The 23,382-nt window shown below is 31.2% G+C and overlaps 1 protein-coding gene across 1 annotated transcript; it reads left to right on the top strand.

Moving 5' to 3' along the window:
* Nucleotides 1-26: 26 nt before the first annotated feature.
* Nucleotides 27-17,942, top strand: LOC129983981 (uncharacterized). The gene is made up of 2 exons (XM_056093719.1): nt 27-1,506; nt 17,794-17,942. Exons 1-2 carry the CDS (start codon nt 27-29, stop codon nt 17,940-17,942), a joined length of 1,629 nt encoding a protein of 542 aa, XP_055949694.1.
* The last annotated feature ends 5,440 nt before the right edge of the window (nt 17,943-23,382 follow it).

Genomic DNA, 23,382 nt, shown 5'->3' with positions numbered 1-23,382 from the left:
ATGAGCAGGTCTCAAAGGCTCTTGGCATGCATTGGAAGCCTTTCGAGGATTTATTCATATTCACAGTCAAGTATGAAAATAAATCTATGCTCACGAAACGAACAGTTCTCTCAGTCGTTGCCAGACTCTACGACCCCTTGGGTCTGCTGGGACCAGTTATCTCTAAAATGAAGATTTTTCTCCAAAAATTGTGGTTGCAAAAACATACATTTGACGACCCCCTTCCTCCAGCCATTGGTAAAGAGTGGAGTCATTTAGTTCAATCCCTTAGGGCTCTTGAGCTAGTAAAGATTCCGAGAGGGATTTTAAATGAAAATCCTGTAAAATTAATTCTTTATTGTTTCTCAGACGCGAGTGAAGCCGCATATGGAGCAGTTATTTATCTACAGTGCATCAGTGCCAATGATATAGTCACATCTAGACTTGTATGCAGCAAATCTCGAGTCTCCCCATTAAAGACTGTCTCCATTCCCAGATTGGAACTTTGTGGATGTCTTCTCGCCGCTCAACTAAAGGCCAAGGATGAAAAAGCTTTACATCTACAAATTGATAGCGCAGTGATGTACACAGATTCTACTATTTCCCTAGCCTGGATTCAAACACCACCACATCGTCTCAAGACATTTGTTGCAAATAGAGTGGGAAAAATACAACAACTGATGCAGAACAACAAATGGCAGCATGTTTCCTCCACTTTAAATCCCGCAGATGTGATATCAAGAGGACTAGTTCCAGAACAACTGATTGACAACTATTTATGGTGGAATGGACCAACTTTCCTTCAAGAACTACCTGTTTCTGTGAACTGTGCTGACCAACAAATGATTGATGCATATCAGGATTCTCAATTTTTATTGGAACTCAAGGACAATACCACTCACACCTTAGTGACTTTAAATTCAGATTTCCTTACTAACTTTTTCAAAATTAGTAATAAGTATAACAAATTAATACGTGTTTTCAGTTTTCTCCTCAGATTTCTAGGAAACTGCAGAAACAAGAAGATGAAGGGTTCACTTTCCTCAAAGGAAATCGAGGAAGCAGATTTTAAATTAGTTTCCCTTGTACAACAAAATGTTCTTGCTGATGACTTCAAAAACTTAGCAAGTGGTAAACAGGTAAACCCTTCTAGCAAATTGAAAGGTTTATCACCTTTTTTAGATGAAGGCTCTAATGTAATTAGAATAGGAGGCAGACTTAGAAATGCCGACATACCATTTCAGGTAAAATTTCCTATTATCTTACCTAAAACTCATATCCTTACTAAATTAATTATGCAAAGTATGCATCTTAAAAATTGTCATATTGGAGCCCAAACTTTACTTCATTTAACTAGACAGATGTATTGGCCTATTGGGGGCAGAGATATAGCTCGCAGTATTGTTCATAACTGTATTACTTGTTCCCGATATAATCCTCACCTGTCTATTCAAAAAATGGGTGATTTACCCGCAGAACGTTGTAATCCTTCGTTACCATTCAATATTACTGGAGTAGATTTCTGTGGTACGTTTTTTATTAAAAATAAGTTTCAAAGAAAAGGACCTCTTCAAAAAATTTATGTCTCAATTTTTGTATGTTTTGTAACGAGAGCAGTACATTTTGAAATTGTTTCAGACTTAACATCAGATTCTTTCATAGCTGCCCTAAAAAGATTTATGTCACGAAGAGGCAGAATTTCTACTATTTTTACAGACAATGGTCGTAATTTTGTAGGTGCCCATAATGAGTTGAAAAGACTATGCAAGATAGTTAGTAATCCAGATAATGTGTTGGCAGATTATTTAAGCTCAGAAAAAATTAATTGGAATTTCATTCCCCCCTTATCGGCTCACTTCGGTGGAATTTGGGAGGGAGGAGTTAAGTCCTTTAAATTTCATTTCTTAAGAGCAGTAGGCAACCTAAAATTGACTTATGAAGAATTCCTAACGGTAGCAAATCAAATAGAAGGAATTTTAAATTATCGACCTTTAACACAGCTTTCCTCAGATCCAAATGACTTGCAAGCTTTAACCCCCGCACTTTTTTTAGTTGGTAGACCTATTTCCGCAATTGTTGAACCAAATTTAACAGATTTTTCTGATAATGCCTTGAAACGTTGGCAAAGGGTAACTAAAATAACCCAATATATTTGGTTTAGATGGCATAGAGATTACCTTAATCATTTACAGCAAAAGTCAAAATGGTACTTTCAAAAGGACAACATTAGTGTCGGTACCATGGTAGTAGTCAAAGACGACAATGTCCCTCTTAATTCTTGGTTGTTAGGACGTGTTGTCAAGGTTTTTTATGGTAAAGATAATATTATTCGAGTGTGCCTTGTTAAAACAGCCAAAGGGACTTATAAACGTCCAATTACGAAATTAGCCATATTGCCAATTGAAACCTAAATGTTCATTTATTTTTTGTTTATTGTATTGTCTTTGCATACTTATATATCTAGTAGTTTGAATTTAGTTATTCTGTAGTATTTAGTGTCTTCATTGTATTTTAATGTGTATTTGAACTTAATGTATATATTCTTTCATACTGAATTTTGCATTTGTTAATTTAACTTTCAATTTAAAATTTACTGTATTTCTATATGTATTGTGTGCAACGTCTTTGTGCTTTTGGGAGACATTGCACGGTCGGGCGGTATGTTCACGCGAATGTCGCTTAACGCCAAACTTGGCAATGTTAAAATTACGGCAACCCCTTTACCCGCCCTTCCGGTCGAGTCTTTCAGGAGTTCATTAGAACGTTGACCAGCATCGGCTCCCGCAGAAGCTGTGTACAACTTCAGTTTGTAAGGCTTAACAAGCCAACCGCAATGCAATACCGCAATTAGCCATGTATGATATGATCTACTCACCGCAAAAGGAGTGTATATCGTGAAAATAAAGAAGTTTAAGCAAAAGTACAGTCCACTCTCATTTCGAATCACCACTAACAAATGATTTAACTGAAAAGTTTAACTATGTAAGTAAACTATTACATAAGAGAAAAAGATTTAGTAAAATTTAGTTATTGTAATACGAACAGAAAAGGAGATATAACTTTACCAACATAATCAATATGGAGACTTAAAGTTAGGGAAACTTCATCTTGTAAAGAATCACCTACTCCTAAGTTTACATTCTCTACTTCCAGTAATAAGTTTCCTGTTTCTTATATGAAAGCAACCTTAATAAATTTGGTTAGTAATAAAAAATACTCAAGATTAATTTCTGAAGTATTCAATTTACCTATTAAAATTTTGGCTATTCTTTTTAATGCATAATAGAATTTGTTAAAAGGCATAGGGGATATATACATTTGAAATATAATCTTGACTCGATTAAAAGAACTTGTTATTTCATTTTGAATTACTAGGAAGAGATGTGTAACAAATAACTACCTTAAAAAAATACTGTTTGTTTCAGTATCTTGAGACGACCACTTTTCGACGATTCCATCTCAATAAGGGGTGAGACGCGGAAGGATGAGTGCATTCTTTGTCATTCTTTGACCTTGATTCCCGCTCTATTAGATATTTTTTCTTTCTGTTTTTTTTTTTTTCACGCGTGTGTGAGTATCATATCGTTTCTGACCTTATTATTTTATTTTTATTTATCTGAGTTTATTTTATTGTTAAATTTCAACATATCCTCCTTTCAACTTTCTTCTCACCCCTATTTTGACGAATTAAACCCATCAAAACACATGCGCAAAAGCATAGTGGATGTTAGAATCCGTTGTCAAACTATACCAGTAATGATAAGTAAATCAACAACATGAAAAAAAAAACCGAAGTGACTTTTATCATAGAAAAGTTCAAAGTTAACTTCCGGATCCTATTGTTGTTCCATTTAGATGAAAAACAGACGAATGGATCACTCTAAAATGTTGTTTGCTTAGTTAAAAACTGTTGAGAATGAGATTACATATAATATTTTAGTTGTCCAGTTGGCAGCACTTGTTTAAAAATTAGTTTGTTTTTTGTGAAGAATAAAGAGATGTCGGTTCATACCTTTCAGTCTAATTTATTACCTACAAATGAACAGTTGGTGTCGAAACCCAGGATCCTGCAAACTGAGAGTTAATGGTAAAATGGTAACCCGCTTGTTCTCTCTGGTCCTCCTGTTCTGAAGATGGCCAGAATGGGGAAGATATTGGAAAAGATATTATATATAATACTTAAGTCGCCCAGTTGGCAGCACCTGTTTAAAAGTTTGTTTGTTTTTTGAGAAAAATAATATTGGTTAATACCTTTCAGTCTAATTTAATACATACAAATTATTAAAAATCATATCATGGAATAGCCATGGAATGGTGATGACGAGATTGAAATACAACCAAAAGATCGTTTGTACCTAGTCAAGCCGAGAATTACGAACTTCTTATAAAATTCTGAAAAAATCTCTTCACAAGATCAAAAGCGAAAAAGAAAACTGGGAGAAGATGAGATTATTTATACAATTTAAGAATATCTTACCCTTCAGTTTTTAGTGGGATAGAGCACGAAAATTTAATATGTTTCAAATGATGCAGAATATTAACTTTTAATAAAAAGAACAAACATGTTTCCTATGGCACTTACATATTTTGTAATTTTTTTAAATGTTCCTGAATTGTTAAGTTATTAAAATTGTGTTCATGAACTTAAAATGTATGCATGAAAATATGGATATTTTTTGTCTCAACATTTTAATAATGAAGGCTCCTTTGACTTTAAATGAAAAGCATCTGATTTTTCAAGATTATGTAGGGTTAAGACGTAATTCCACTATTTACTAAACAAGACTTTATCAGCAGTAATTAAACAAAAAATTTAATTTTTGAACTAATATTATAATTATTATATGAAAATTCCAATACTACCAATTATCCATTTTACAATACTTATTTTTTGATCCAAATTCGCGGGAAAAATTTTGAATATCTATTTTTATATCACACAGCACATAATCACCAAGGCGGATGTCGCTTATTTTTCAAATTTTAGAAAGTAATGCTTACTTTTTTGTATTACATCGTGATATATTTTATTCGTATTTTAGCATCTCTACTTCAGTCTGAAAAAATATGGATTTTGCGAAATTACTTTACTGTCCTGTTTACTCTTTGCTCGTTGTATAGTAGATTGGTGATTTAATTTTTTTTTTCTATTCAATATAAAGAAATATTTATTAAAGTGCTTTTGTCAGGCAACTTTAAAAATAGTATCTTCTTTAAGCATATTTGTGAGAAATAGAGTGCAGTTTGTAACATTGTTTAACTATCCTTTCTTCTATTGAGAAAACAACTTCACTGGTAAGATATAATGGTTTATATGATATTTTCATAAAAACAAAACATAAGAATAAAAGTATCAAACAAACTACAATGACCATATGCTTTATGATGCTTGGAAGTAAATCTTTTATTCATATATCTACCATATAAAAGTAAAACCCACATCTTTAATCTGTAAATCAATATAAGAGCTGTTCTCTTTGAGCTTTCATCGGACGATATTATTATCAACATTAGCTTCTTAATCACATATGTGGGACCAGGATGCTAAATAAAGCTTTACTTAACTTTCCTTTCTTCTACTCAGAAAACAACCAATATTCATTTATATATAATGACTTATATAGTGTTTTCACAAAAATATTGAGTAGAAAGTTCAGAATAGATTATAATAATGATGATAGAGCTGCTTGGAAAAATAGTTCATTCATACATTTCTCACATTAAAGTAAAATACAACACTTTAAGTAATAAATTATTGGATATTCTAAATGTTATTTTGTTCGGTCATACATCTTTAAGAATAGCATCTAGAATAAACATATTTGCAGGAACCAAAAAATTGTAACATTATTTAATTATCTTTTCTTCTTTTAAGAAAACGACTCCACTGATAATATGTAATGATTTGTATGATATTTTTATAAAAACCAAGCATGCGAGTAAAAATATCACGCAGATTAGAATAATCATGATATATTTCATGATGCTTGAAAAGAAATATTTTATTCATATATTATACCCACTAAAATAAAATCCATCTCTTTAATCTCCAAATCAATAATGCTCTTACTTCCTTTTCATCGGACGATGTTAACCTTTCAACAGGCTTGAACGTAGAAAATCTTCCCAAAGAGTCACTCATCTAAAGACTAGGAAGCAGAGTGTCGTACTTTGATTACTATTTGAAAATCGGATGAAACGTAGTAAATCGTTTTTTGAAAATTGTCGTAAGATCTTCGCCGATGTAAAAATCATCATTGCTTTCTCCTTTTATGAGGACTGCCATTTTATGAAGTTTCAAATGCTGGGTATTTGACTGCCAATTGGTTAATATCAACAATAACTTCTGTAATCACGTTTCTTAGAACCTGAATGCTAGATAAAGCACTGTTTATTGTCCTTTTTTCTACTTAGAAAACAGCTATATAGAGAATATATAATAATTTATACAGTGTTTTCATTAAAATATTGAGTAGGAAATCCAGAAGAAGGTACAGTAAGGATGAATAGAAATGTTTGGAAAAAAGGCTTCACTTATGCATTTATCATATTGAAGTAAAATACAGAACTTTAAACAATCAATTAATGGATATTATTAAATTTCTTTTATTAAATGATACTGTTATTGACATAATCTTTTTAACGAACGTATGGTGGAACCAAAATATTAATTATAGCACTGCTAAGCTATCTTGTAATTACTCTCTGTTATTTGGAGAACATCTCAGCTGATAAGATAAAACGATGTACAAGGCGTTTTTAATGAAATTTTACTGTAGATAAATGCCAGACAGATTACAACACCTATGAAACATTTTTTGTGATGCTTAAAATGATATTTTTCATTTATAGAATTGTCATACTAAGCTATAATACATCACTTTAAGCGATAAATTGACGCATATCTTTGATACCATTTTGTCAAACGATATTCTTATCAACAGAAGCTTTTTGCAAGTAGGTATCTTGAAACCAGGAGGCTAAATACGACCCCGCTAAACTATTCATGCTGTTACTTTCTTCTAAACAACTCCATCGATAAGATGAAATGATTTATATTGTGTTTCTGGAACAATCTTGTGCTGAAAAATATCAAATAGATCGCAGTGACGACGAAAAATAACTTCTTCCTCCTAAAGCCACTTAAAACAGAGCGATGGAAAATGCGAACAAAAGTTATTTTTTTTAAGTGCTCCAGTAAGATAAAGGTTTATCTGAAAAGGATAAAAAATAAGAGAGAGAGAAGTTGCATTCTTTTGTGGAGTTTGTGATAAATGTTCGTATAGTCTGCTCCAAAATGAATGAGATTCACAGCTGCGTTTTGAAGCTAACTAACATCGCGAGGCTGTTTGAAGTGCTTTGTTCCGAGCCAGCCCAAATTGTTATTGTATTGAAAGAGCTCGTTTTGGCAAATAATGGCTCTTTGTGAAAGCTTTTCAATTTAAATATGCTTTCAGGGGAATTGTTTGTTTTTTCTGCGGCCTTCTATCGCGATTCTTTCTGAAATGCTGCATTGGGTAAAGATACACTTTTGAACTTTTATTCCGATCCTTATTTTATGCACTGGCTGCTTATAATACGAGGTCTTTTTATGTTCAAACTAATATTGATGTCGGCTAATATCGCGAAGATGCACAATCTTCCGAGGAAAAATAAGTGATGCATTTTTATTTTGGAGATAAAAGTGCAACGAAAAATAGCTCTTTCACAATAGGTTCGTATTTATTTGTACATATCATCGAGACATTCTGTAAAATCAATAATATTTAAAAGCTTTGAGATGCGTGGGTTTATTCGATTTTATTTTTTCTAACATCGACATTATACAATTGTAAATAATTGATTACGATGAATGAATGTATCATATTCTTACTGAAGCATTTCATGGAATTTCGCTTCTGAATGCATTAAAGTTTTATCTGACATGCCGTTTTATACAATGAATATTTATGTTAAAGGGAAAATTTTTATATCACTATTAGTTAAATTTTCCAATAAATACTTACAGTTATTTGATTATCTGTGGCAAAAATTTATAAAATCATATAATTTTATGGTTTCAGTTTGAAAGTTTGTATTAATGATATTCTTTTAGTGGTAATGATTTTAATAATTTTTTTTTATTTAACATATACAGCAAAATATTATTTTAATTAATTTTATTTATTTATTTTGTGCTTTAATGTCTATCGCATGTAACCTTAAATATTTGATTATGACTAATTAATAAAATTAAATACATCAAAATATAATAAAATAATTTTATGCAATAATGGGGGTGAATATTCCTTTTACGGTGAAACTTTTTATTTCAACATTGGCTACGTGTTTCAATGAATATCTAAAATTATTTGAGTTTCAAAAACAAAAAATAGTTTCAATTTCAAGACCATATAAATTTCTGTCTGTGATTTACAAGGATATCTTAATGAGTTTCGTGATAATGGTGTTGGATCTAACCACAAATGATCTACCACAGCAATTTAAAGATAAATATTAAAGGGGAATTGTCACATTTTCTGCTGGTCAAAGGGAGTTTGGGGCTTCTAGGTAGAATTCTACTCTTTCTGGAAAGAAATATATGAAATAAATTTCTTTCCAGAAAGACTTTTCTTGAAACTGACCCTCATTTGTGTTATACTGGGTTAAACCAGAAAGAATCATCAGAAAACCAGCCTAACTGCATTGCTAATTAATGCAGACATTAGTCTGCAAGCTTTTAATAAACCGGTAGTTTATAACAACTACCTGTAAACCTTGGCTGCCCGAAGGCTTTTAGATGAATTGAATGATAGAAACGTCGTAACAGTATAAGCGAGGACTATTATGTCCTAAGTGTCATCACAGGTCATGATATAACGCCTCCTATAAGAACAAGTTCCGCCATTTTTAAAGGGTTAGCCAAACCAACACCATTTCTAGTGCTGCGCAATCCAATCATCATGCTGGAAGTGTCTCAACTCAATTTTTGAGGTTCTCCCAGGAATGTATTATAATATTAGAAGAAATTCATCAATATTTGCAGGCATCAGGAATATTTTGATGTAAATAGAGACAGTAATATTCACTACGATTTATAATAATTAATAACATCTGAAGGTAATGATACATAGAAAACCAAGGAAATCTTTCAGAGATATATCTCTGAATATGATACAGATGTATCGAAAAGTTATTAATATATTGGAAAGGTATCGGTTTGTAACAGAAATCAAATAAATGTGTGATATGAAAGTGAATTGTTGAAAGAAAAATTATTCTATTCGTTTTAGTTCTTTCTAAGGTTGCTGAAGCATGAAAATGTACTGGGAATCCTTCTGTAGAAATACGGTCTTTCCTAACTTTTTGAATACTGAAAGTTTGTACTGTAGCAAAATAAAAGGATTATATCGTTACAAAATTTCCCGGGTTCGTTTGGATAGTGGGGGTTATATGGTGTGGAGAACGCTCAATCAGCAGGCGGCAGTAGAAAATAAAACAACGACGTTTATTGACACGAAGACACACAGGACAGCACTAGGACGACAACTATATACAGCACAGAAGACGATTATCTTCAGCCGAGACGTGCAGCATACAACAAGACTCTCTACTGCAGACAGTAACGCACTGCTTAGTTCAGCACTAGCTTGACTCCGTCGCTGCTCCGCTTATCCCTGGAAGACCAGTTCTTCACCGTCAACTCCACTGGATCACGACTACTCTACTCAGTCCCTTCCGACTACGACTCCTCAATTCACCACCACTCCCCGGCAGCTGCAGCTCCTTTTATAGGTCTCAGGAGGCGGGGCTAGAAGCCTCTCAACCAGTCAGGAACGTTCGAGGCGTAACTCGGTTCCTACCGGACAGATCGGGACAATTCTCGATATCTCTGGTATTATCTATTTTGGCGCCAAAGTCGCCAAGTCTCCAAATGGTCGCCAAGCTCCGGGAACCAACTATGCTGGGAAGCCGAATCACAGATTCGTAACAATATTCTAGCATTTGATGAAAAGTCTTCAGTACTGTTGCACTTGGCCAGATCTATTTCATCATTAATTTTGTTCTGCTTGACAAGAAAACCTTTTGTTAGTGAATAGAATTGGTTCTTCAAATCAGTTGGGAATCTTGAATCAAGACTCGCATACATACGAATCTATCCTGGTCTAAACAGTTCAGTCAAGCTGTGTGTCACTCAATTCCATTTTGATTTAACTGTCCTAGTAGAGCACATATAATGTACGATGCAGTATGATATTAAGCAATATTATATAACGTTATTAAATATTAAAAAATATCGTATAATATTGTTAAATACTAATCAATATCGTACAATATTGTTAAAAATTAAGCAATACGATGCAGCTTATACACAACTATGTATTGCAACCTGTTGTTCAATATTGTGCAATAGGCTGCTCAACAGGGGTATTTAGTTAATAAGCGAACATATATATCAAAAATTTGGCATATGAATTTTCTAACTTTAGTATTTTGCCTGCAATTTGCTTATGCTATTTTCTATGCTTTCAAATAATAACGTATCGTTTCTAATTACGCAAATCTTTTTTATATTGAATTCCGACTCCTCACGGCGAACGAAAAGAATCTAGAATATGCTCTCACGAGCACAAGTATGTGTAGATTGAATTTACATCTTGATTTATAATAAAGGAATTTTATTTAAAGGAATTTGATGGTAATAAATAAACCATCAAATTCCTTTAAATGATTGTCCAAATAGCTATCTTGATCAATAAAATCTTGATCCTATAGACTTTCCCCACATATCTGCACAATGTAACGGATAAAAATATTTCTTATTCATAAGACCGAATGATTATTATGTTTACTATGGAAAAGCAAAATATATAAATAAAATAAATAATAAGTACAAAATGTGTAGAAATCCTCTAGAGATTGGAACACCTAATTAAAAGCATATGTTGATTAATTTCAATGTTTTTTTCTTTCCATATGATAGTACAAAAGTCAACATTATACACAAAAACATGATTAATAATTTTTGTTATTAGAGAGGAATATCTACAGGAGAAAGGCAACGGCAAATCCTTTTGTACTTTTTAAAAAGTATAATAGAGAGGGAGAGCATAATTTATGATCTATACGCTGAAACAAAAGTAAGAGTAGGTTTTATTTTTAATGAATGTTTTGTGTTAAATCCCTTATAAATGATTAAATTACATAATTAATGGCACAAGTTGCCAAAAAATGTGACAGGTTGATTGATTCATGTGACTTTATACGAGTATTCGTTTAAAAATAGTTAGATATAATATGAGTATACGAGTATTCCCATAGGATGAACAGCAAAAAAATACAAAGATATTTCTTTCATTTTTTTTTCTTTTTGTAAATATAGAGTGACCAGAAAATAACTTCTCTTGCTTGGCGGCATCTACAGTTAGATCGAAATGAAACCACATTTCATACAGAGACTGTGGGAAGATAAATTCCGGGGAAAAAATATTAGTATCAAAAGTTGCCGATAGGAGAAATATTGGATCTGCTATCATGCATGAACAAAGAACACTCCTCAGTTTTATTTTAATGTTTCTTGTCCGAATAGAAATCGACACTGATTGGCCTACGAAAACATTGTGGGGAGGTGAGGCTCATTTTCATTTTAATGAGTCTATCAATATTCAGAATTCTGGAATTTGGACACGTAAACAGTGATCCAAGAAATGCCATTGGATTCCCCAAATGTGACTCTGTGGTGCGATTTGAAGGTCAATTTCATAGTCGGACCATACTTTTTTGGAGAATTTCACTCAAACAGGTCCTATTACCCGCTCCATTAATAGCAGAAAATGTGGGCAAATGCTGCAAACTTTTGTTATTCCGCAATTGCAGTAAATACAATGCTTGGATTCAATAATTTTTCTGCAAAATGGAGCACGGCGACATATTCCTCATTCAGTACAGAGCCTTTTAAGACAGCAGTTCGTTATTGAGAGAATTATCAGTCAATATTCTCAAACGGAATGCCCCCCCCCCTCCTCGGGCATCAACCCATGTAACTTTTGCCTGCGGGGGTACCTGAAATCCATAATGTATGTTGGTGGCATTCAAAGCCTGATGTCTTGTACCAGAATATAAAACTGTCTGTTATGAAAATCGAAACTGATAGTTTACCCGCAGCAGTAGAGAACGCCATACACCATATGCAATATGTTGTACACAGGGAAGATCAATATATTGAAAATGCCGCACGATGTCCAGGGGACCCTAATGTTGATGAATTAAAAATAATCTACGAGTTTCATGAATTCATTCATAAATGTACTACTACAACGCCAGTATTTCTCCTATCGGTAACTTTTTGCATGATTTTTTTTAACTTTTCTGCTGAATTCATTTTTCCATGTCTCCCACAGTCTGTATATGAAACATGGTTTCGTTTGATTCATTCGTTTTAGCTGCAGATGTCGTTAACCAGGAAGGTTATATTTATGACCACCCTGTATTAGTAAGTAGGATCAGAAAAATTGTAATTGGAATCGGCAATTTTGAAACTGAAATATCGAAATAAATTTTCACCTACTCCATATTTTAGAATAAAAAACGCATATGAACACATATTAAAAAAAGTCTAGAAATATTGCTAACTATAACTAGTTCTTTACAGTAAACATGTGAGATTTTTCGTAATATTGTTCTGAATTGCAAAAATATCAAAAAACACTTTTTGCCAATAATAAATCTACACATTAGTAAGTAATCAACTTACATATTTTATTAAACCTACATAAAATATTATGTCTACCCTGAATCGAAACTGATGATATTTTCCATAAATCAGCGTTTCTCAACCTTTCAGTATTTGCGGCCCAGTTTTCAATCATAATTTTCATCGTGCCAATCGCTTACAATAAAATGTATACAACAATAATGTATATTGAGTATTTTGGATTCTGTTTTTAAATTATTTTTAACTAACTGCCAAAACAAGAGTAAAAGCGAGCCAACGTTGGCGAGAAACCACATTTTGCATTTTGGACAAGCAGGCGGTAAACAGATGAAGCGAATGAAAGCGGGGAAAATTTAAATATTATATTTGAAATGAAAGCCAAACAGGTAGATAAGGTTAAAAGAATATGAAAGTAAAAAAAAAAAATCGTTAATGAAAGTTAACCTGGATGGGGTGATCTAAATTTAGAAACTGGGAATATATTTTTTCGAATAATAAAAGAAATAAAACAAAAGCATGGCTAAATAAAAGTGAAAAAAATAAGCAATGTTTGTGGAAGGGAATCCACACGACCTATGCCGTCTCGAGCATGCGCGGAGCAAATGTTTTTTCATAGGAAGAAGGAAATGTTCGATAACGCAAATTTCAATTCCAGCCAGTCTCATTCGAGTCAATCCTCTTATCGCAATCGAATCTGTAGTGAATGTGTATGTTATATATGTTTTCATGTTAATTACAATTCACCATATTAAATAATCACGGCAGTAGATTTATGCAGACTCATGGATAAATTTTTAAGCGGAAGTAAGCAAGCATTAGACGATAGTCAAGCATCAACAAGTACACAGACGAGCGTGTTTCCAAAAATAAAATCAAGAAAATATTCTCAAGAATACTTAAATTTTGGGTTTACCAGTTCTGAAGTAAAGAAAGAAGAAAGGCCCCTGTGTATCATTTGCTCAAAAATGTTGGCCGCAGGTAGCATGAAACCTAATAAGCTTAAACGACATTTGGAAACGCTTCATAGTGAGTACGTCAACAAACCCACAGAATTCTTCGAATTAAAATTAAAATCATATAAAAAGAAAAAATCATTTCTAAAGGAACTTTGTCTGTGAATAAAAAAGCTTTAATTACATCTTACAAAGTTCATATAAAATAGCCAGATGTAAAAACTTCACACCATTGGTGAAGAGCTGATTTTGCCAGTAGCAATTGAGATTGTAGAAACTATGTTTGGAGATAATTTTTCAAAACAATTGCAGTCCATTCCTCTTTCAAATGATACTATTGCTCGTCGAATTGACGATATAGCCGAAGATGTACAGTGTCAGCTTTTCTTGAAGTTGCGTGACACAGAGAAGCTTTGGCTTCGAAAGCAATGAGTCCTGGTCTCAATATTGTGTAAACTACGGTTGTAACCGTAGTAAATTATATAAAAATGGGACCCCTGAAATCGAGAATCTTTTCCGCACTTTGTAAAGACATGGGTTTTAGTACATTCAGAATTACTATTTTATTGCGAGGCAAGATGGTCATCACGTGGGAAATTTTTACAACGTGTTTATGAATAAAGAGAAGGAATCGCTAATTTCCCAGCAGAAGAAAAAAGATTAGAGGCCGAGAATTTTTGCGATGGTTTATTTGTGATGAAATTGAAGAACTTGGTCGACATATTCGAGAAATTAAATAATTTGAATCTTCAACTCCAAAGAGCAAATACACATATGTTGGATATGAGTGATAAAGTTGATGCTTTTTGTAGAAAATTGGAATTGTGGAGCAGAAATTTAAAGCAAAAAACCTAACAATGTTTTTAAATGTGGATGATTGTACTAAAACTTACAAGGTTGAAGAAGAACATGTAAAAGTTGTTTTGAAAATCTTTTATCCATGCTGGTAAAGAATTTTAAAAAGTATTTTCTTGCTGACAACAAACTGATAGCAAGTTACGAGTGGGTTAGGGATCCATTAGGGATCCATCCACTCCCGAAGGACTCTCAATTAATGAGGACGAAAAATTCATAGACTTCACGATAAGTGGCGAAACTAATAGACAATTTAGTAATAAATCGCTATTTGAATTTTGGTTAGGAGTAAGGATGATTTTTCTGCACTAAAAACAAGGTCATTTGACATTCTATTACCATTTTCAACATCCAACTTTTGTGAAACTGTATTTTCTGCTGTGGCTTCTTTGAAGACAAAATATAGAAACAGAATTAAGAGTGGCTATTTCTAATACTAAGCCTTCCTTCGAAAAACTTTGCTTTGCAAGACAGGCCCAAGAAAGTCACTAATAATTATTAAATTTGTTTTTATTTTAGTATGTTTTGATTAAGTAAGTTGTTTTACTTTAATAAGTTATTAAATATGTCGAAATGTATTTTGTTTTCTATGTGTATGTGTGCTTTCCTTTCAGTCAGTTAATCAATTTTTTAAAATAATATTTTCTCTTGGATATTCTCGCGCTCCCCCTCTAGTGTACACGCGCCTCCCAGGTTGAAAATCGATGCCATAAATGAGTTGCTATCCTAATTGTAACACGCACTTCATAAGTACTTCAAGTAGCATGAATGCAATAAATATTTCACTTATACTTTAAATAACTTCAATGTAATAAGTACTTCAAGCAAATTCTTGCCTAATCAGAAGGGCTTATATGAAGAATTAAGGAAAATCCCAAATATGTAATTGAAGGTTACACTGAATTATAAAAATTACATTCTGATTCCCTTAGCATTTATGCATATTCATACTTTTTTGTCTCAAATTTGCGTTGAATTTATTTATCTGCACGTTCCGGAATTGTTGAGGAAGTGCCTCACAAATAGTGAATGAGAATTTGCTGAATAAGTAAGCTGCTTTTCACGTTTCATGGAAGTATAGATATGGCTTATGGCTGAGTGACTTCCATTTTATTGTACCTCCTATGGTGGATTTAGGATACACCTGCTATGAACTTTGAGAATTCACCTTGCAGTATTAAGTTGAAGTTATGAGGACTCCTACTCATATTATTCAGAATGCTTTTATAGGTCTGCAGTGAGCGCATTGCATATCTTCACAATTATGTCTTTCTGACTGTACATGAATTTACTTTTAGACTTTCGGGCAGTAAAACAAAATAATGATAAATAAAAATATTTAAAAAGATCAAAGCAAAACAGAAAGAAAATTTTAACACCTACAAAATTTCGAAAAAAAATTAGAATAGCATGAAATAAATTTGATTTTAATTTTTTTTTTTTCATCCTAAAAATTCTCTGAACTCAAATAAAATTCTAGTACACATTTAAAAAAAAGTATTCGGATTTATTTTTAAATTCTCAGCACCTTTTGTAGTTGAATAAATAATTTTTACATAACAAAATTATAAACTTTAAAATATTCTTTAAAATAATTTATAGAAATTTGTTTTTTAAGTAATTAAATAAATATTAAAAAAATATTGCATATTTTGTTGTGATACAGTTTATCAACTAGAAAACGAGCAAACATTTTTTTCATATTAAAGAAAAATTCTTGAATAAATTCTATCAATCCGTATTTATATATTTTTAACATTGAATTAGAAATAAAATCACTGGGCAGTTTCTATTTTAGACTCCAGAAACTTGTTTGCAAATCTCTGTAGAGGATTTTGCGACATCAGATATTTATTAAGCTCATATGGTTTCAAAGAATTCTTCACATAAGCCAGGGTTGTTCCCTTGTTCCGCAAAAAAGCCATTTTCTTTGATCGTTAGAAATGGTTTTGTTCCATACCGTTTGTGATCGAGAAAAAGAATTTTAAAGGCACAATTGGAATATTCGTATTGAATTCAGGTATTTCAGATTTATTTTGCGTTGGTGGATTTTCTTTCCCTCAGATTCTAGATGAACATTGATGTTTAAATTTACAAAATTGAGAAATTTTTTTTTTATTATTATTTATTAAAGATGCTTAAAAAACTCATTAAGGCAGGTCTTTTACTCTTTGGCCTTGTGTGACAAAACGAAATTATATATTTCCAATGTTGTTGGTGAAAAATCCTTTTTATTAATTAGAAAGCAATTGTTATTTATAAAATAATTTTTATTAATTTGAACAATTGTGCATCTTCACTTTAATTAATACAATAAAAAGTTAAATGCGTTATAAAATCCATTTCAGAAATTCATACATTTAATACATTTTAATTAATATTCATATAAAAAAATTCAAAAAACATATTTTTAACACCAAATGTTTTCAAATAGCAATCTTCTCTCCCGACGAGTAATTTATACTTGCCGTCCATTATTTTTGGTCATTTCCTGATATCCGAAATGTTAAGCATTACGTGAGTCTGTTTGGGAATTCACAAAATCTGCTGCAAAATACCAAATTTCGTAAACTAGCATTTCCTCAATCACAAAGCACATTATCTGATGCTCATGAATTTGCTATCATAAATTTCATGTTATCATGTGAGAACATTATTATATTTTAAGTCATTGTTTGTCTTAATTAATTTAAATCATTAAACATTCATTAAGTCATTATATATATATATATATATATATATATATATATATATATATATATATATATATATATATATATATATATATATATATATATATATATATATATATATATATATATATATATATATATATATATATATATATATATATATATATATATATATATATATATATCAGCCTGACCTCACTGTTTAACTTTCATTCCCATTTTCATCTATGAGCCTTTTTGGGCGATAACTTCTCAAGACCCTGATTTTTATTGGCCGGACAGGAGAATTGGATTCATGGTGGACATTCGTGCCAAGTTATAACTAATTGTCTATGATAAGCCGCCAAATGTGACAATTTTCTTTATCATTATCTAATAACCCTAAAAGTGAAAAAATAATGTTTCTAAAGCACGAAGTCGCCTATTCTCTGCCCGTGAAATCTGTGACTTCAAAAACCTCAAACTAAAACAACGTCACGTTTTCACATGATAACAAAAAAAAAAAAAGAAAAAGAAAGCGGCACCATTGAAATGTATGATTTATGAAGTTTCATCACGAGAAAATAAAAGGGTTCATGTGAAAGAAATTATTGAAACAATTGTGACTCCGACTTTTTAGACTCCCGGGGGACACCTCGAAAGGAGGATGAGATGCTTACGGTATTGTGGTTGGATCTCGCCACCCTGGACGGTACACAAAAAGGAGGTGGATCTGTCTCCTCCGATGGATTCGGAAAGAGTTGTAACTTGGCCGGTGATGACCCTTAGGACTCAACCACAGTTCATGCCAGTGTTGCTGTTGCGGCGGTACGGTCATTCAGTTTTCGTTATCCGTATGCCTTCGGACGGGTCGGAGAGTCAGTGATATGACTTATGCAAGGATTGGGACAATGATATACACCAGATCATTTGCAGTTTTATTAATCCTTATGGAGAGAAATACACAAATTCACTTGAAATTTTATTAAAACTTTTTAATATTTCCACAATTATTATGATATTTATCAAAAACACAATTCCAAAAATCATACAAACCTGGCTATGTGTTCTTTGTCAGCAAGAGCAATAATGTTAAATATAAAAACAATTTTTTTTCCGTCAACATAGCTTTCATAGTTTTTTTTTTTATTAAATTCCTATTTATTTGTTAAATTTCTTCTACATTATTTGTTAAATTCCAAACTAATGATGAAAAGCCTTTAATTATTAAGAAATTTATTGTCGACTCTATCAAATACGTTGTTATAAACCGTACATCAAAAAATAATGATTTCTAACTACGGAAATTAATTTTCAAATAGTATGTCTTAATTTAAAACTAGCCGCCTTTGGCGACCAGTCGGTTCGCCAATCTTAATGTTCGTTTAAATTTTAATAATTCAATGCTTTACGCAATTCCAACTTTAATAGATTCTTCATCAAAATATATTAAAACTCCAAATTTTGATAGTCATATAATTCACTCATAATATTATAAAGGCCTTCAGTCATAACGTAATATGTATCTCTCTAATTTTCTGTTACCTCTCTTAGAATTTATGCTTTAAATTAAAATGGAAAGAATTAATCTGCAATTAATATAATAATATTTTTTACTGAAAAAATAAAGCCTTTTTTTATAATATGATTACTGATAACAGAGTCACTGAGCGTTTAAACTTTATGGGCACTAAAGAATATCTTTCTTAATTTATGTAATATCTCAAGAATTTGTCACAAAATTTTCTCAGATTCATCATGAACAGATCGATTCATTAAAAATGTTTAATTTTAAATGCATCAAACACTAAGAAAATAAAATGAATCGTTTAAAATAATCGGTCGAAAACAGGTTTAAAAAAACTACTTAAAAATGTTGTACTTAAAACTGTAAGCATATACAAAAAAATATATAACTAACATAAATACGATTTACATACAAAAGCATGCAACAAACCTAAATATAATTTAAATCATCCGTTGATAGTGGTTGTCATGACAACAGTCAGAACAATGCGCATGCGTGAATTTTCTTCGCCAGCTGGGTAATGCAAATGCGTGAATTTTTCTACGCCAGTAACGCTATGCAGATTATACATTTTTAATTTCCTTTATTCTGTGTTATTTTAATTCAAAAGTACTTCAGAATGAATCTGAAACATGGATTAATTAACAATGTTTAATTTTAAATGCATAAAACATTAAGAAAATAAACAGAATCGTTTGAAATAATCCGCTGAAAAATGTTAACCCTAGCCTTATTACTGTTGGGAGAAAAAAAAGCTGAAGTCTTACTCATTTGGCGGTGGAGAAAATGGAAGATTTTTTTGGCGGGAAAGTTGGCGGTGGGGAAAATGGAAGATTCTTTTGGCGGGAAAGTTAGTTTTTAATTAATAATTAAAATTCTAATTAAAAATTCAAAAAAAGGGGCCCCAGGTGCACATTCCCGACCTCTAAGGTATACATGTACCAAATTTGGTAGCTGTATGTCAAATGACCTGGCCTGTAGAGCGCCAACACACACACACACACACATTGAGCTTTATTATAAGTATAGATATATTTTATTTCTTTAGAACACTCCAAAATACAAATTAACAACAAAGAGTAATCTATTCATTGTAAACAAGTCAACTGCATAATTAATTTTACTCTTATCATAAATTTAGTATTTTTATAATTAATAAATGTTTGCTTTGTTATTCTTTAAATTTCAACATAAATTCGAAATTTGCGAAGAGTAATCTTCAGTAATTTGCTGTTCATTATATATCATCATCACAGGATTATGAACAATAGAAGTGACAATTAAATTTAAGCAACAATATGTATTTAAATAGCTATCTTATTCTAAACAAGTAATTCAATCACACATTACTTATAAAAACTATCTATTCTCCGTCGACTAATCAAAATATGTAATCAATTTTACTGCCAAGATTTCATGAAAATTCATATAATTAATATCCTCAGTGTGTGTGTTTGTATCGCTGCAATACCCTTGTAAAACTCCCAGGGAAATTTAAACTCATCACGAATAAGCTTCAAGAAAGTTGCAGCAGTGGGACCAGAGCAAGAAGTATTTACGGCGTATGTTTCTCAGCGATCAATTACCCACCAAGTGAAACTTTATTTTTAAAATGTCCCATTGTCCCATTAAAGGGACACTTGGGACAGTTTCGCGAGACAGTTAAATTGTTTGCGAATTTATAGAAGATAGGGAATGCGGGTATAGCGATACCGAGGCCATTGTCGCTGAGGAAACAGTCTTATTTTTTAATCCGCAGTTCAGGGACTTTCACTATTTACGGCCGTGTTTGGGGGATACTTTCTCTTCTTGGGTAAGTCTTTAATGCGACTATATACAGCGATTTTAAGGGTCAACCCTGAATCTTGTAAGAGACTGTAATTAGAATTGGTTGCAAGAGAATTGTTTTAGTTGTTGGATTTCTTGGGCTTGAATTCGCAGTGGTACATAAAATTAGTAGTAAGGAAAGGTTTTTAAAGAACGCCGCGTTTAAAATGTTTATTTAGGACATAATTATAATTTTTGATTCGGATAAAATCAATGTTTTGCGACAGAGTATTTCTTTTGCTTCGATGTAAAAAAAAATGAAAAGCATGTTAGGAAACTTTTGTTTACGTAGCTAATTAGAAAACTGGTAGAACAATTAACAGATAAAAATCACAGGCAATATAATTCAGATGCTGATGCCGCCAGCCTTAGTGACCTAAAAAATTTCTCGCAGACTTTCTAAAAAAGGCTTTATGCTTCCTACAATAAAATTTGGGTCCTTGAGCAGTGAATGCAATGAATGCTCATATTTTTATTTGTAGAGTCCCATACTTGAAAGATTCGTGTTTCAAAACGTAATAATGAATATCAATTAAAAATTGCGGCGCACTTTGTTTAATCGAATGAAACCACAATTTATCTCAAAATCTCGACTTTAGTTAAGAAGTGCTACTATGTTCGGTATGAATTTTTTGAAAATAGTTCAAAAATAGTTATGTTTTTGAACATTTTCATAAAAGAGATTGAAAAAAAAAACTCTATGAAACCAAAATATATCAGTTAAATGAAGTTTTTTTAAAAAAATTAGAAAATGATCTATTTATTTAAAATTAGGTATAAAGCAAAAATCTTTTAGTTTAAGGTTTATTATATGATTTGATTGGGCTTGTGCATATAGCTTGAGAAATATATTATTCAGTTCCAACTAAACTAATAAGCTGTATTTCTATCCATTCTCTAAATATTAGGATTCGACTGATGTGCAACAAGAAAAGTTTCATTTTTTTTTCATATTGTGCAGCACTAAAATAACGGTCAAATAATTTTAAATGAATAGATTACTTATCATCTACTTCAGGAACTGCAGAACACAGTGAAAAATTATTTTATCAAATTTAAACAAAAATTATATATTAGCTTTTAATTTATGAGATTTTTTCGTAAGAAAATTCTATAAAAGATTAAAATTTAAGACGATCGCAAACATGGATGGATGGATGGATATTGGATTTTTATGGCGCAAGAGCCAAAACTGGCTATGATGAGCCAAAACAAGTGGTATGTGTATCGCAAACATGTACAATAGTAATAAAACGCATATAAAGGCAAATATGAAAATTGGTGTCACTTCCCAAAAATAGACTTAGAAACAAAATTGTAACGGTTTTGAAATGAATTCTGTTAAAAAAATCGTAATTAAATTTTAAAAAATCGTAATTTCGCAAACAATCGACTTTTTAATGTAGACGCCTAAATTAAATATTTACTTTTCGAGTTATTGGGTTTAATTGAATGCGAAAGCAAGAAAAGAATAGACAGGCAATTTCTAGATGGATTTGGATCAAAATTGGTATGGATTGGCATATTAAATGCTAAATCTGTATACAAAATCCATTCCACACATTACTTTTGCAGTTATTGAGATCACTTGAACTCTGGTATTCAGACAATTAAACAGACTTTCTGTAAGTGGATTTCGCCCACAATTTTGTAGAATTTGATAGAAATTTGTAAATTTGAGGTAATATACAGTTACCAAACTTCATTCGTTTACTACAAAGTATGCATAAGTTATCGTGTTTATAGACGTAATGACAAAAGTAAATATCTGAGATTTTGGAGGAGTAAAAAACGTCAATTAAAATTATTACCACTAAACGCATTGATATTTCACCGATACATTGGATTTATAATTAGAAAGTTAACATTTGATCTTTGATGGAAGATTTAGAGTTAAAAGTGATTAAAAGTACAACTGTATTTAAGGTTTAAAAGATAAATATTTCAAGGTAAGTATTCTCCTGCTTTGATGAAAAAATCCATCACTCGTGAATATATAAACATGATTACAAACAAACGAATACTAGCTTTAGAACAATAATATTTCGAAACAAAACAGTAAAATATTTAGAATATATCATTAATGTGTAAGGATGAGAGGAGCATTAACGTAGATTATTTCTTATGCACCAGTAAAAAGCAAAATTGATAATCCAACAAAGAAAATCTTTCATTCCTGATTGACATATTTTTGAAATTGTTATTGAAAATTCGTCATTTCGGTGTAATTTATAATGTGATTTATCTGTGCAAATAATATAATTTAGAAAGTAAGTAAAGTAATATAAATCGTTCTTCTGGAAACTTTCATGTTGCAAACGATTTTTTTTAAAATTTATATTTCATTTAAATAGTTTACAATTGTTTCTAAGCATTAATAAGCATTTAATTCTAGATTTTAAGAATAATTTCTTAAATTTAGAGACTATAAAGCATTAAAATAAATAAATAATAATATATATATTTTTTTAATTTTTCAATAATTTTTTCTAGTCATAGCTAATATTAACTAAAGAGTTAATAAAATCTCCTAAAATCATCACTTTCTCCATTAAAAATGTATGTTTATTGTTGGAAAAATATATTACTTTATATAAGCTGATTTCGTTGTAATATTACCGCGTTGAATCTTTAAATCCATTTTCCTTAATTTTCTTTTTCTGAAATTATGCCTACTATAAAATGCTAAAATCAAATACATACCATTCAAACAACTTGAAATTTTTTCTGTGAACTGAGAAATAGCAGTTAAAAAGATTTTTTTCTTTTTTTTTTAAATATTGATTAGAATTTTTAAAAAAATAGTGGAAATGAAAAAAAAATGTGCTATAAACTAAAAAACAATAAAGTTTTTAAATAATCAATATTTTTTTT

This window comes from Argiope bruennichi, chromosome 9 (assembly GCF_947563725.1).
Source record: "Argiope bruennichi chromosome 9, qqArgBrue1.1, whole genome shotgun sequence".
Classification (NCBI taxonomy): domain Eukaryota; kingdom Metazoa; phylum Arthropoda; class Arachnida; order Araneae; family Araneidae; genus Argiope; species Argiope bruennichi.
Note: the sequence above shows the minus strand (reverse complement) of the source record. Positions and strands in the feature narration are given on the sequence as shown.

Excerpts from the sequence above, each read along its gene's own strand:
- LOC129983981 (XM_056093719.1), top strand. The coding sequence starts at position 27 with ATGCATTGGAAGCCTTTCGAGGATTTATTCATATTCACAGTCAAGTAT. Across the intron at positions 1,507-17,793 it reads TACTGGAGTAGATTTCTGTG|ACTCCCGGGGGACACCTCGA; the intron begins GTACGTTTTTTA and ends CCGACTTTTTAG.